Source organism: Manacus vitellinus, unplaced genomic scaffold (assembly GCF_001715985.3).
Source record: "Manacus vitellinus isolate BGI_N305 unplaced genomic scaffold, ASM171598v3 scaffold_50_pilon, whole genome shotgun sequence".
In the NCBI taxonomy this organism is placed as follows: domain Eukaryota; kingdom Metazoa; phylum Chordata; class Aves; order Passeriformes; family Pipridae; genus Manacus; species Manacus vitellinus.
The window spans coordinates 4586309-4601936 of NW_021940612.1; the positions used below are offsets into that span (position 1 = coordinate 4586309).

The 15628-nt window shown below is 34.2% G+C and overlaps 1 protein-coding gene across 1 annotated transcript in view; it reads right to left on the reverse strand.

The window, feature by feature from the left end:
* RASEF (RAS and EF-hand domain containing) overlaps window positions 1–15628 on the reverse strand; it is a 32956-nt gene that overhangs the window by 5013 nt on the left and 12315 nt on the right. Inside the window, 13 exon segments of the mRNA XM_018080911.2 lie at window positions 153–229; window positions 1222–1341; window positions 2115–2229; window positions 3696–3777; window positions 4716–4863; window positions 4957–5094; window positions 6140–6374; window positions 8984–9075; window positions 10453–10537; window positions 11433–11501; window positions 11996–12111; window positions 12631–12708; window positions 13683–13778. Coding sequence (XP_017936400.2) covers window positions 153–229; window positions 1222–1341; window positions 2115–2229; window positions 3696–3777; window positions 4716–4863; window positions 4957–5094; window positions 6140–6374; window positions 8984–9075; window positions 10453–10537; window positions 11433–11501; window positions 11996–12111; window positions 12631–12708; window positions 13683–13778 — 1451 coding nt within the window.

Consider the following 15628-nt stretch of genomic DNA (forward strand, 5'->3'; position numbering starts at 1 on the left):
ACAATTCAACATGGTATTCTCTTTAATTTTTTTTTTTTTATGTTGGTACAATCTTAAAACTACATGTATGACTTTGTATGTATATTCACATACTATATCCTTTTTACAAAATATACTCAGTTGTGTTTATTTGAAAAAAGAAATAATGTTACCGAGCAAGATGAAGAACTGCTTCTACAATATTAGATCCATCTTTAGCACTTGTTTCACAGAATAGCGCATTATAAGTCTACGAGTAAAAATAAAATGTTAAGCCAACTAATTTGAAATGGTTCCCATGTGAACATGTACATTTATTTACAAATGGTTTCCTCAGTAACACAAAACAATGATGATACACATTTAAATCAACAAGATTTCTTTTAATGCTCTTAATTCTCCAAAATATTCACTTTAGTACTGTGAAAGAAAACAGTAATTGTTTCTTAATTATATCTGTTTTATATTTAGTACAGTCTGAATTAATAAACGGAATAAAAAACATATCATAGTTCTTAACTCCAAACTCAATCTTCTTGTTCACAAGATTGCAAAATATGAAGAGAGTTCCTAGGACAGGTTACTCAATCTAGTTTGTTAGTTACTCAAACTACAGCATCTGATAGTCTAGGTTAACCAAAAACATAATTCCATAAGTAACAGACATGGTATCTGCTGCAGTTCAATCAAGCAATTGTACAAGCACTTAGAGACTCAAGACTCTTAAAATTCCCTATATTTTTCTGCCAAATATAGGATTTATGCATCTCTTAGCCCCCATATAAATACATGCAAAAAAAATTGTCCACACTTCTATTCATAGCAGAGAATTCCTTTTTTGTTTCTGCACATGTGGCAGAAATACAAGCTAGCCTCTTGAAGTGAAACCATTCCACTTAAAACCAGGACAGACACAAGCCAGTCGAAAAGCCTAACTAAATAGCATGCTTCATATTTGAATGAGCAAACTCAGTCTCCTAGTCCAACCACTTTTTTCACAAAAAAGACTGAGAAGACTATCCCAGCCAATAACAAAATTAAGCTTATTAGACACTGAGATGTGATTTAACCCAGAAAACACCAGTAAAACAGGATAGTTTTAATGAAAAGTATCCATGAATACTCATTACTGGATTTGGACAAATGACCAGAAAATTATTTCTGTTTACTACCTTCTTATGTGGTTTTCAGATTAAAGTTCTTAAGATCCTTTTATACTAAAGAGGTACACTTCAACTTTACCATAGCCAGCTTTTCTCCATAGTTTACAGGCACACATTTTTGCCCTTGTTCTGTAACAGCTTGACGGAGATCTGCCTTGTTTCCCACCATCATAATTGGAATATTCTCGTGAGTTGCATCCTGTAAAGAGAATTTTATTTCCTTATTGCTAGAACACTCAGTATACAAAAAAGTAACTAACACCATCATGTCACACTGATTTCTTTCCCACAAAAGGTCTTGTGCACTATCAGAGAAAGCTGGCTAATTATGAAAGTTATGCTGAGAACTTTTTGTAAACCATTTAATATGTAAGCAGTCAGCTTAAACATCAGCCTGCAAAGACATGCTTCCATTCCTATAAGCCCTGCTTCCTGACAGTTCATTTAATATGTGAAGTTAGTCTACTGGAATTAATTATTGCATCCAAATGCTATATGACAAAATCACTATGGGAAAAGTGACTACCATGATTTAGAAAAAATGCTTTCAGAAGATAAACTAAATATTTTGCTTGCCACTTTCGTCCTATTAAACAACTTCAGCACAAGAGAAAAAGCCTTTGCATTAAATGCAAATTCACAATCAAATAAAAAAATAAGAATATTGGTTTAAAATGCAAAGACTCCAAGGAATACTCAAGCCATCCACAAGAAGGTATCTGAAATGGGTTCTCATGTTCATTTCCAAAGGAAATGTTGTGATTCCACGACAACCTTTTACACAAAGATGTATCATATTGCATGCTAACTGAATATGTCAGGATGCATTTAGGACTTCAATGTAGTTTTTACTCCTATGAGAGCCTGCAGTCTGGCTAACTACAATTTACAGATAATAAAATTTTATAAATAATAAGGTTAACAATGCAGTGAAACATAGCTTATAAGCTGTATTATACTTAAGGGTATTACCTCAATCATATCCATCCATTCTCTCACGTTAAGAAAGCTTTTTTCACATGTTACATCATACAGTAGCAAGACACCATCTGCTCTTCTGAAGTATGATTTAGCAATACTTCGGAATCTTTAAGAAAAAAAAGGTCTGCATAAGGCCATATTAAAAAATAATTAAATTTAACATCAATAAGAAAGGAGCATTTCTTAATTTCACTACTTTGTAAGATTCTCTGCACATTACATGATGAGTTTTCTCATAGCTTCTTTTGTAAGTAGTTCTTAAAAACTGCTGATGAAGGTCTACAAGTGCTCCCTAAGGATCAACAGGATTCTGTCCTAAACAACAACCAATATTTTGTATATCAAAACAATCTACAGTGTTTCTTTCACAGATAATCTGTTCTCAAATTGTGCCAGGGAGGATTAGATTTTCTTCACTAAATGTCCTTACGGAAAAGGTGGTCAGCCATTGGAATGAGCTGTCCAGAGAAGTGGCAGAATCGCCATCTCTGTAAGTGTTCACAAAGGCATGTGTGGACGTGGCTCTTGGGGACACGGTTTAGTGGTGAATACAACAGTATTAAGTTAACAGTTGGATTCAATATGCTTAGAGGTCTTTTCCAAGCTTAATGGCTCTATGATTCTATGATTCACTTACATGTAACTTCCTAAATTGAGGGGGTTACTTTACCTCCTTTGAAAAAAGATAGGAAACCAATAAAATTATTCTAGGGATTAACTATCTTTGACATGAACTTTACACAATGTATTTAACCAAGTACAGCAACTTTGTATTTACACTGGATATTAAAATATTCTTCACAAATTTACTACATGGAAGGAGAACGATTGGGCCACTGCTTCCCCGCTTCACATAATCACTCATTCAGGTAAAAGTAAGCTCATACAGCCCAACAGAAATTTTGGTCAATGAACAGATTAAAGTGACTTCCAAGGTGCTAGATTAATCTCTCAATAAACTCCGAAGGCTGTCAGTAAAGAAGTAATGGCTCTCAAGAAAAGATGACATAGAAGAAACTTTATGTAATAATTTAAGAATCTTGGATATCTATTCAGCAATCTGTGAAGAGACGGCAAAATTCTAAAGTTTTTGGGAAGAAGTTTTCATATCCTAAATACAATGCAAATCAGGACTAGGATTTTCAAAGAGGAGAAGAAAGAAGAGGAGAGGAGGGAGAAGGGAAGGGAATGTCTCAGAAAAATCCAGCTTAAAAAGTGTGTAAGGACAAAGAAAGCTAAAGACTAAAAACAGAAAAACAATGTGCATCTTTTTGCATTGCAAAAGAGGGACACGTGGATTTAATTAATTAATCCTGTGGTGAACCTTAACGACTTCTCTCTGTGGGGAAAAAAGATTACCTCAAGCATCACCAAAGCTAACAAAAAAACATTGCACCTGTCTTGGAGTCTCAGAAGAGAAAAATCACTTCTGTTTATAGGTATTTACATATGGCCATATTGACTTGCTGTAGGACTACACCATTAGTGGATTTTTTTCACCTAGGCGAAAAAAGGCAAATGACTTTTACAAACAAAAGAATTCAGAATAGACAAGTGTGAAGGATCACTAACCTCTCCTGCCCTGCTGTGTCCCACAGTTGTAGCACTGTAGGTTCTCCATCAACAATTAGTCTTTTCATTTGAAAATCCACACCTGAAAAAAACCATGTGTATAGTCTAACAGAAAACATCAATAACCTTTAAAAAACCACAGAAAATGAAAAGTTATATGCTACATACAACAGTTATTTCAAAATTCATCTCTTTTAATAGGTTATGAGATTTCAGATGTTCACATACTCTTGAACTGCAATAATCCCCTGAAGGTATCTGTCTTTAGAAAACTATTTCAAAAAATATTTTGCCCAAGCATTTTCCCAGAAGCATTGATACAAATGGCATCCTGAACAGCAAATAAGACCTCTCTCTCTTTTATTCTGCTAAACAGTTTTATCAAAGAAACAAAAATATTTTATAAAACAGACTTTCTTTCAAATGCCAAGGAGAAAAAAAGATAAATTGGAAAAAAAATCCTGACTCAGAGGCAATAAAACAAATATATAACTATAATTCAATTAGAAGAAAAATTAAGTCTGCCGAATTGTTAAGACAGGTTTGCTAGTTGACAGCTATAACAGTATACACAAGATGTCAGTCAGAAATCCCTCTAGCTGTATTTAAACCAAAGCTTCAGTAACACTTCAAAGAAATTGAGACAAAAATAGTATAAAAGGATACTACAAAATACTAAGGAAAGAGGAAAGAGCTGAGAAAACAAGAATGCAATAAAAATGCAAAAACATTCATACAAACACTAGAAGTTCCTTATACTGAAATTCTCTTTTCTGGTGCTTTGTGTTGTTCAGAAACAGGTTTTGTAAAGAAAAACTAAATTAGATCAGGACCCTACAAACCTACAAACAACTGTTAGGCACTGCTAAGCTTTAGAACTCAATTAGCTCTCCCACCCTAAGAAACTGTCTGTATACACAGGCAATCCTAGCAAGCAATCACAAATGGAATCTTTTCACCCATTTCTGCAAAACAGCAATAAAATTCATTTAAATACTTTAAAAAGAACAACAACTATACCCAAAGTTGCACTGGTATTGCCTCGAAATTCATTCTTGCAAAGTCTCATAAGGAAACTGGATTTTCCCACTGCTGCATCTCCAGTAAGAACAATCTTGTAAGCCTTCTCTGAACTGGGGTATTTTAGAGTGCATTCGGTTGCATCTGACTGAAAATAAAAATAATCCCTCTATTGCAACTTATATAGAAAGTATATTCTCTGTATTGTTCTTTTTCCTTTTTCCACTAAAGAACTGGTTACCTGGGGAGTGAGAGCAGATATGTATTTCCTTGTTGAAGCAATTGAGCTGCTTCGACTTACTGGTCGTGAGGGCTTCCAGTCTAATACTGCAGTACTGTTATCAGGACTGTACGCTTCTTCATCCCTGATCTCTGGAACCTGAAAGTACAGATTAATTCTCTGGTGTAAAAAGTACACTTTTTTGGAAAGGTACAGGCAAGATTCATTAAAACATTTGTTTTAACAATTTGGATTAAACAGAGATGAATGACCAAATAGAGCTGTGCAATTCTAGTAAAAATACTGTGATTATTCTGTTCTTATTCTTATCCATTTGCTGTTGACTATAGCCTACATATTGTGCTTAAACATGTTTATGGTTTGGCATACATTCTTTTAGTACTCTTTCTGATAGAGCAAACTAATTTCCATATGAAAATTTCAGCTTAGGAACAGTAACAATTAAACAAATATTTTATTTCAAAGCCTATTTTACAAATATTAAGAATTTACCTACAAGACATTACTCTCTATGATATTACTACTCAAGCTAAACTAAATACAGCACAGCTGTAATCAACACTATTCATAGCATAGTCTCCACAAACAGAGATTAAATGTCTCTACTAAAAGCACAGCAAAGGAGTTGCCTTAAAAAACCCCGTGTTCTACTGTGTTTGATACTAGTCTTGCTATGTAGTCATCATTAAATCTTTCCATTTTGCTAACAATAAAATGGGCATGACACCTTCTTACATTTTTAAATTCTCTGAGACTTAGCGTGTAAGTCAATGTATGCACCAAGAGTATTCTTCTTTCTCATATATGCTTTTTCCTTCACTGCCACAGCATACTAAGAGGAAGTGATTGGAAACCTGTTTTACTTCTATAGTATCTGCTTTTTTATCATTAGAAAATGAGCTCCTCTCTCCAAACTGTTTAACAACCTTAAAAAACCAAGCGTAGTTCAAAAATGAAGTTACTACCTCAGAAATCTACCAAAAATGTAAAAATGAACATTTTATTTTAAAGAGAACTAAATATTTATGCATTCTCCGAAACAATTTTACTAATCTTACTTGAATACATATAACCCAAATACTTAGTTTTAACTGCTCTATGGAGAAAGATCCATTTTATTTTAAAACCAGGAAACTAATTTTGTCTCCAACCTTCTCAGAGAAGGAGTAAATCTGGCACTTACATCTGTATCAGAAGCATCACCACCAAGGCCTTCTTGCATACACTGTGACCTTTGAAAAATCCTTTGATGCCTGTATTCCACTTCTGAATCATACTCATTTGAATCTCTCAAGGTAGACAAACCACTGTCAAAACAGCTCTCAGGTAAGCTGTCAACTTCACAGTTTATCCTTTGCATAGGATCGCAAACGGCTAAAGAATCAAAATCGTCATCCACACAAGACGAATGAGATGACCTAATAAGAAAATATTGGAGGGGAAAAGAATAAGCTATTACACAATTGTTTTTCCCAACAAAATCTGAGACATTCTGAAACAGCTGATTTTTAGAAATGCTATGTTAAAGCCATATGTCAAGCCTATCTTGCCTTTATAAAGAATTTCTTTCTCAATCATCTCTCTTACAATGCTCAGATTAAATTATTTAATCTATGTTATTGATGATGACTTCCCATGTTTCAGTATGTCTATTTATTAATTAAAAAAAACTGTTTAAGAACATTCAGAAAAATTACATACTATGAAGACATCAAAGGCAGAAAATTATAGACAATGGTTTAGCTAATTTTTGGCCTATTCTAAGACATAAAATGACCCTGACATACTCTGTCTCATTTAAATGATTCCATTTCCCCATGGAAGCACACATGCTAATAAGGAACAGCTGTAAATATAGAAAAGGGAGTAGCCAAGTTCAGGAGATAGTAATGGTGGAAGAAGTCACTGAAACACATGTTCTTATAGTTTGGTAGGCTACGTAAAACCTAAGATTTTACACAGAAGTCCTTTCTTTTCCCTCACCCCTTCTTCAAAGGCTTTTTGGTTTTCATTTTGGATGCTGTAATATATAAAAATACTTTAATGGATGCAGCAATGCCAGTATGGCTTACAGGAAAAAAAAAGCTTTTATTTATGTAAATAAAACTACATAAAAGAAAAATTAATAGGGTAAATCTTAAAATAATCAATCTTACAAAAAAATGTATGATGGCTACAAGCATTATTATGCTCCTGTAGCAAGACAGGAACAGGCACAAATTACAGTGAGGTAAAGAAGGTCTTCAAGTCACAGCACAGAAGAGAGAAACAGTCTGGCTTTGCTGTATGTGGAATGGATGTGAGGCACTGAACTGCTAAAACAGACAAGGTCAGCATCAATCCTTGTAAAAATAACTTGGTCCCAGAGGGGCTGGGACCTCCCAGCGTGATGGCACAGCACAGCAGAGTACACTGGGGAGAACACCAAATTATGAAGTGAATAATGAGTCCAATTCCTGCACATGGCCAAATGGGTGGGACAGGGTATCATTGTTCCATGCAATAACATTCAGAACTATCTAACTTACATACCTTAAGGCTAAAGAATAATCACATGAATGAATGTGATCTTTGCTTTAGACTGCCACAGCATACATGCTCTTTGCATTTATGCACCTACGAGCCCATACCAAATCACTGAAATATAGAAGAAGAGCGTATACTATAACAAAGTTAAGCTTGTCAGGCATTCCCTGAAATAAAGGTCTTTAGTAGCAAACTTTCAACCTCACTGAACCATGAATTCAATGCTGGGAATTTCATACATGCTTAAAGCAAGTTAGATGCAAGATGTGTGTTACAGATAAAAAAAGAAAAAACACACCTGCGCAAATTGCTTCAAAACATGTCAGAATGCAAATCAATAGCTCTTAATGCTGATCTGCTGTCAGGAGACAAAGTACTGAAAACAAACTCTCTGTCGTTTGATACTAAGTGCCATCTGTTAAGAGTGAGTTCTATTTCTACCACATAAGCTTTCCTCTAAAGTAGCTTGTATTTCTCACTTTTGTGGAAATGCAAGGATTGCACTCCTTCAGAAAATTACTCAATGTAATATGCAACTTAGTAGTGGATGCCTTTCAAAATTTGCAGAGGGTCCAAAGAGAGAGGCTGCATTAAGAAGGAAACAGTTTCTGACAAGCAAAACTTTACAGCTAGCAAACACATCTCACAGAGACAGCACCCCTATCCAAGATACTCTTCTCTCTGTAAATGTAAAAAAGAACTTTAAGGTTTGGAGTACCACTGAAAGAAAAAGAAGACAAAATAATCTATCACCTGAGTAAGGACACACATTTTTGCTGGCAGATCTAGCTGTTTAAAAAAAAAAAGTGTGAAACTATAGCATGATTGATAGTGCTTGGGGTTGTCTCCATTGCCCAGTATCTTCAGTGTCTCTGCAATGATCTGAGGAAGGTCTGATCAATGACATGTATCCAGTAGGTACAAAAATAAATACCTCTGACCATTTGATATTTGTATTTAGATATCTTACTGTTCTCTGTGACTTTTACCGCACAAATAGCCAAGTGCACTCATTGCTCTGGCATGTCAGTATGAGATGAGGGTGCTTTTTCTTTTGAAGAATTAGGCCCACATTTGTAATAATCAGTACATGGGAAAACAAGACACACAGGCTGAACATACAACCGGAAACGTTTTATGTCTTAAGTACTCGGTAAGCTAGGTAACAGAGGTCCTCAGAAGATTTTTGTAGCTTCTTGGAGACAAGGAGGGGAGATCAAGAATCAAACTAGAATCAATACAACAAAACAGTCCAAAATCAACAAGAGGCTGTCTGAACTCTCCATAAATTCATTATTTGGACTGAGAAGAGTTTTCCTGAGCTTCCTGAAGTAATTGAAAAGATTCCTCTTGACTTCAGTATACTTTGGATCTTATGCTATGGTCACACATTCCTTCTAATTCAGACAGAATTATTCCCTCTGTTATTTGACAGCAATTTGCTCTACTATGAAAAGTGTGATGCCCTAGTTTTAATTTAACAAAAGCAAGCCTGGCTTACCTGTCATACCGTAGATTTAAAGGAGAATGTCCACCATTAAATTTAGGACTGCTTCTAGAATTGGTACTTCCTGGTGAGGTGTTTGCTAATCGCTGCAACAGATACATAACAAATGCATAATAAGTTTGATAAACAGAGTGAAAGAATCCAGATTTGTTGTGAAAAGAAATATGCATCATCAAAATGAGAAATGTGTATTTTAATATGTATTTAACTACTTACATTTAATTAAACCTCATGCTTTATATAGGGATGAGAGTCAAAAGGCCTATTACAAATAAAATTTACACCCTACTGCTGCCGTAATACTGAACCTACCAACCACATTCAATCACAAAAGACAATGGAAATTCCAAGATTATTTTATTGACTACACCTGAAGATTGAATTGCTAAACTTTGAAAAGTAATATTTAGAACAAGGCACGTTGACTACTACAAATAAAATGGAAACGTCACTGGCTGAGCTAGTATCAGTAGAGCTACCTCCTAATTCTTGAGAGAGATAGTGAAGGAAAGGTCTCAACTGATACAATGTGACAGAGTACTCTGTATATTCTGCCATGCCTCTACACATTCATTCACTGTAAACAGTTTCTTCTGTGTTCTCTGTAATATGCTCCCTTTTGTTTCAGGGCATGACAGAAGGAAATGGTATCTCTTGTTGCATCTGTAGTGAATATCTAGTAGCTTGTATCAGCAAAAAAGCACTCATGTTCATTGGCACGGAACACTGGAAACAGGCAATGACCCCTATCTTCCTCCTTCCTGTCCAATATTGTCTTTGAGGGCCCATTATTCAGGCCCCAACCTTCTAAAAAAGTTAGTTGCTTTACTCATGATGCTCAATCATTAGCTTTAGAGTTTAACAGGTTTCACAAGATTGGAAAACGGCAGTGTAGAGTAGGTTTTTCGTTATTTTCAAGCCTTCCTTTCTCTGTTTTGGAGGATGTCTGGTTACACCTGTTATAATAGATTCCCATGGAGTTGTAATAGCCCAAAAGGGTTTGACTAAGGTCTTTATTATCAGAAGTCCCTGCTATTTATTTTCCCAGTGACTTGCCTGGACAAAAGTCCAGGTTAGGTGAAGACCTTGCTATTGAGAAAGGGCAGTTTTCTGAAAAAGTGTATTTTCAGTGGTAGGCAACTCAATACAAACACATTCCTTTAGTTTGAAAGGAAAACTGCTGCTTTATTTACCTCATTAAATACATCTGAACACAGTATATTAAAAAAAATTACTACTTTCCAAAGCATCTCAGAAAGCAGTTGTGCTCCAACAAAACCCCATTATTTCACAATGCATTAGTAAAATCTAACAAGATTCAACTACACAAGAGTATCTCCACAGTGAGTCCACTGATTTAAACTCAATTTTTTCTGAGACCTAGCCACTGAAGCACCAATTTAAATTTGGTATGTTAATTCTTACACCTTCTAGTACAATGTAACAAAATCAAAAATACATACCAATGATCTGTTGTACTTGCTGAAACTGTTTTCAAGTGCACTTCTTAAACCATCATTGCTGTCATGTAACTTTCTATTAGCTGATCTAATAAGGAAACACAGTTTAACTTGCAGGAGTAAAGAAAACTTGAAAACTATGTAACTTATCACAAAGAAATACTGAATAAGGACTTATCAAAAAACCCTTTTTTTTTCTTTCTAAAGAATAAGATGAAACTAGAAACATGTTGACACATACTGAAAAAAAAATCATTATATGTGAAAAAGCCACAGTGAAGTTTAGTCCCCAGTGCCAGCTTAGGAAACCTGTTCTCACTTCTACAGCATGATCTCTGGCCTCCTGAGTGGAAAAAAATACTGTAGAAATGGTCACCAAAAAAAACCCCAAAAAAATCAACTAGTACAGCCATTTCTGTACAAAGTGAATACCCTCTAAATATTGCTGAGGTGACTCTAAGGACAAATGTGATTCATCTGCTTGAAAGAAAGAATTTTTTTAGGATAAAGAAACTAACTAAAGATATAAAAAAAATCTATTCATTGTGACCCTCCTTAAAAGCAAAAATTTGTGCACCTCTTGTATAATACTGTGCACTTGTAGTACTTCCCAGACAAAAATAAGACAGGGAGTTACTGGAGAAGCAAAGGCAATAAAAAAAAATGAGTCAGGCAATAATTTTTATGATAGCATGGATAGACTCAAATCTCATTCAGCTTATCATAAAGAAATTCATTGGGGCTAAGAAAAGAAAAAAAAATAAATGCAGAGTTACTGTCTCAGTTACATAGTGGTCTTACCAGCAAAATAACATCTACAACAATTAAGAACGATACCTTCCACAACAGTTGAGGCCATTTCAATATTTTCATTTTGTATTTTTTTTCCAAATCTCAACCCACTCTTTTGCATACAAAATATTTACCCCCACAAGCACTGGGACAAAATTTGATAATAAAAAACTGAATTACTAAAAACTTACTGCAGTATTTCAATTTGTCTTTCCAGATTATCTCTGTCTTCAGTATATTCTCGGATAATTTCTAGGTCTCTGGAAAAGAAAAAAAACAAACACCAAGTTTAAATAAACTTATACCTTACAGGATATCCTTTTCTTTTATTTTTATAACTCAGTATTTTATAACTTTTATTTTTATAATTCAGTAACTAGAAGCACCTTTCACTCACTTCAAAAAAATGCTTGAGATTGATGTGGAAGGCTTCCAAAACTATTCTCCCTAATATTCAAACAGATACTAATCTGAGTGCATGCCACGGAGAAAAAAAACTGGCTGATGCTACACTCTTATTTCATTCCTAACTAAAGTCCCACTAAAATCAACAGACATTCTTGCAAAATTATGAGAGTTTGCATCATATCCAGAACTTGCTGTTTCAGATATAAGAACAGCAGTGATGGTATGGTGTCAAACATGTACCTGTCCTTTATGGTAAACTTAGAAAAAAACAACTGCATACATAATAACTACATCAGAGAGCAGATATTTTTCCCCTGGTGAAAATTATCATGTAAAAGTAACTTACCTCTCAGTGTTCAAAGACTGATCTGCATACTCGCTTTTCAAGCTATCTAATTCACTCTGTAGAAAAGCTATATTTGTCTGTGCTTCTAAAAGATCTTTCTTAAGTTTCTGATTTTCCTTTAAAAAAGGAAGATATTAGATGTTAGATGTCATAGTCACCTCCACAAAATGTTCATAAATTATAATGGTAGAATAAACATCATCAAAATTACATAAAAATGAAACACTAAAATCTTGGCATAGAGGGGGAAAGAAAATGAAAGAACACCAAATCAACAGAGAAGTCAGTAAACTAACATGCAAAAACCTTTGAATTTTTATTTTTCTTTTCAGTTGCACAAAAAGGGGACTATGTAGCCTCAAGCCATTTCTAAATGTTATATATAGAATGTGCACGCATTTATACAGAACAGGTACTCTTCCAACTTGAAGAATCTCACAGATTTATCAATGACTTTAAAAGTTTACTTTGTAGTTTACCAGTATTCAATGTAAAAACACTACAAAAACCAACAACAAAACAAAACAAAAACAACAACAACAACAAAACAAACAAACAAAGAAAAAAACATAAAATTTTGCACTGCAGACTAAAACAGAGGCTAGATTAATATGTTAATGATAATAATCTCTTACCAAGAACATATCATGCATTCTTTTTTTCAGTTCACCCACATCTTCCTTGTGATTTATGTTTTTGGATTGCTCCTCCAGCTAGACAGATAAAAAAATGCAAAATTAATGTATTTGATTGTTCTGATTCAAAGTACACAAAAGCTAATGGAAATCACATTAAGTAACCCCTGAAAGGTTTTACAGCTACTTAAGTTTTTAAAAGTTAGAGTTTTGCCATCTGTGTTGGTAGGCAGCATTACTCCAATAATCACTGGCTTTCTAAAATATTTTTAGATCAATAATTAAAAAACGTTTAATGAGCATTTTGCTCACCTACTCTTTAGGTATAAAATATGCATAACTAGTGACATAAGTCAACTATTGAGAAGACACAAACAGGTGTATTCCCACTAAGTTAAAAAAAATTATAAAAAATTATTACTACCTCATCTGTGTAGTATTTGTACTACAATCTCTTATGTTTCTTGTGAGAAATTTCTATAAATGCTATTTCAAGTTCAATTCAATAGAAAGAATAAAAAATGTATCCATATTGGTTGCTATGATTCTGCTAAAACTTACAGCAAAAACTAATGTTAAAATTAAGCCCAGATTACAAAATATCCAAAAACAATCTCATATCTGAGATTTCAGTTTGCCTTACTACTAGGTATCAAATTAAAAGATCAGATTGGAGTTGGGTTCTAAAAGGCATTATATTACTGTAAATTACTATATTTGGGTTGCCAATTTCATTTAAATCTATAAATTATAAATACTTAGAGGCAATATGTTGGATTATTTCTACCAAATGCAAGAATAGATAACTGCAATGTTAACAACTTGATGGACACTTTATGGACCTAGAAAATTTTTCAACAACAGAATTTGGATAACAGTTGCTCTTTTTCCTAAGTATTTCAACGAATTACTGAAAATTATCAGCAGTTGCCATTTACTAATACACATTAGATTACAAACATATAATTATGATTATCCATCTTGAGGAAAGCACTTCAAGGTCAAAATCTTTTAAAACACTTCAAAAACTCACTAGACTTCAACTCACTCACCTTTTTAAGCTTTTTTATTGTCACCTGAAGATCCCCAACTTCAGTATCATACTGACGCTTCAGCTCATTTAGCGCTTCTTCAGCTTTTCGCTTCTCCTGCAATATTTTCAATTTCATTAGAAGTTGAGATAGGTTTCAAAGATTTATTAAAAAATTCATTCATCATTTTGGAAACCACTCCTAAATTAATGTGTGCAATTTTGTCTTTCCATTGTGCCAACCTGTCCCTTCCTTAGGATCCACAGATTCTGATTCTGTAATTGCAATCCACTTATATAACATTCATAGAAATAAAATGGTAAGGTGGAAGCAAAGATATGAGTCAATTCAGTGTTACTTATGTCCCTTGTGCTTAACATTTTCAATGTCTTAGGAAAGAATAAATAAAAATCGACCTGAAAAAACTGATCAAATTTTATTTGTACATACATGTAAGTGTGTAGTGTATATATAGATGAATACATACACACCCATGCACAAATTGGGCCATTATGTTCTTTTTTCAAACCAGTCTTCTATGGCTCAGCATACAATGTGCTAGTAATAACATGACCATGCTACCATCACTTAGTTTTTTATTTTGGTTTTTCTCTTACATTTTTTTGCTCACAAGTGTTGGAATGTTACGGGGCCATGTCAGTAAAAGGTAAGCAGATGACAGTATCTTTAGTTTCATATGGTACTCAATCTGAATATCAGTATCTGAATACTGTACTCAGTCTGAATATCAAACCAAGTACACTATTCTGAGTTTTATTTTAATCAAGACAGAGAGATTTTGAAGAGAGGCTACATCAGCCACAATGAGAAGAATGAGTGTGTCGTGCTATAAATTAATATGTGTTTGACTCACTTCAGTCACTCCCCAGGGACTTCAGTGCAGTTTCACAACACAAGAAATCAGAATGTAGCAGTGACTAGTGGTGCCAATGAGACAGGCTGAGTTTTCACATGGAAAAGATACACATGGACTTTGCTCAGAATTCAGTGCTTTCCCGTAGGTGATGTTGAAATCTATGTGTTAAAACAGTAATCAAAGTAATCAGTTTAAGCTGGATTTCCCTACTGTTGGCAACTATATAGGACTTCTCAGTATTGTTTGGTAAATATTTGTTTCCCTTGAAGCAACAAAATACAGGATAGGTTCTGCAGAGGCAGGTGTCACGGTAGCATGAGTAAGATCACTCTGACAAACAATAGCCTTGATTACAGGCATTAAGATTAATGGCTTAGCACAGTCCTACAAAGTAAATAACTTAACATTTACTCTCAGGGCGTTTTACTAGGTGGAGTATGTGGAGCTACAAGGGAACACTGAGGAGTGAAAATGAAAAAAGTGCTGTGAGAAACAACAGCTCATCTTTCCTACCTAGAGGTGGATGTGAACAGTGAAGATGACACCTGCAACTTGGTGTCAATTCGAGGACTTTTTAGAAGGAAAATACAGACTAGAAGTGGGTAATACACAGAAGATGTACATAACTGTAGATGTTCTCAGAGCGAGCAAATGCACACATCCCAGTCATCCTTTTAAAGCAGTGAAAAAGTCCTCAGGGCTCTTTTCCAGAATTTATCATTTTTTGAGAAACAGTAATTTTCCAGAGAAAATTTATTTGTTTTCTAAACATGACTGCTTAGTCTCTCTGGAAATGAACATTTATTTTTACTGAGAGATGCATTACCAGTAGTTAAACATATTACAACACACTTTTTTTGCAGTGGTGATATCTTTATGAACATTTTTATGCCATTATATTTTGTTTCTAGGAAAACAGTTGACTTTTATGGTTTGGTAGGAGTGTTTTCTCTTGTATAGAAAAATACACTATTTGAAGTGAATCTATCAGAACACCATTTACCTTCAACTAATGTGAACTACTTCAAATCAACAAGTTGTCAGAAAGCACTTTGTTGCTTCTAATTCTGGAAATGCTCTGGTGAAAGAA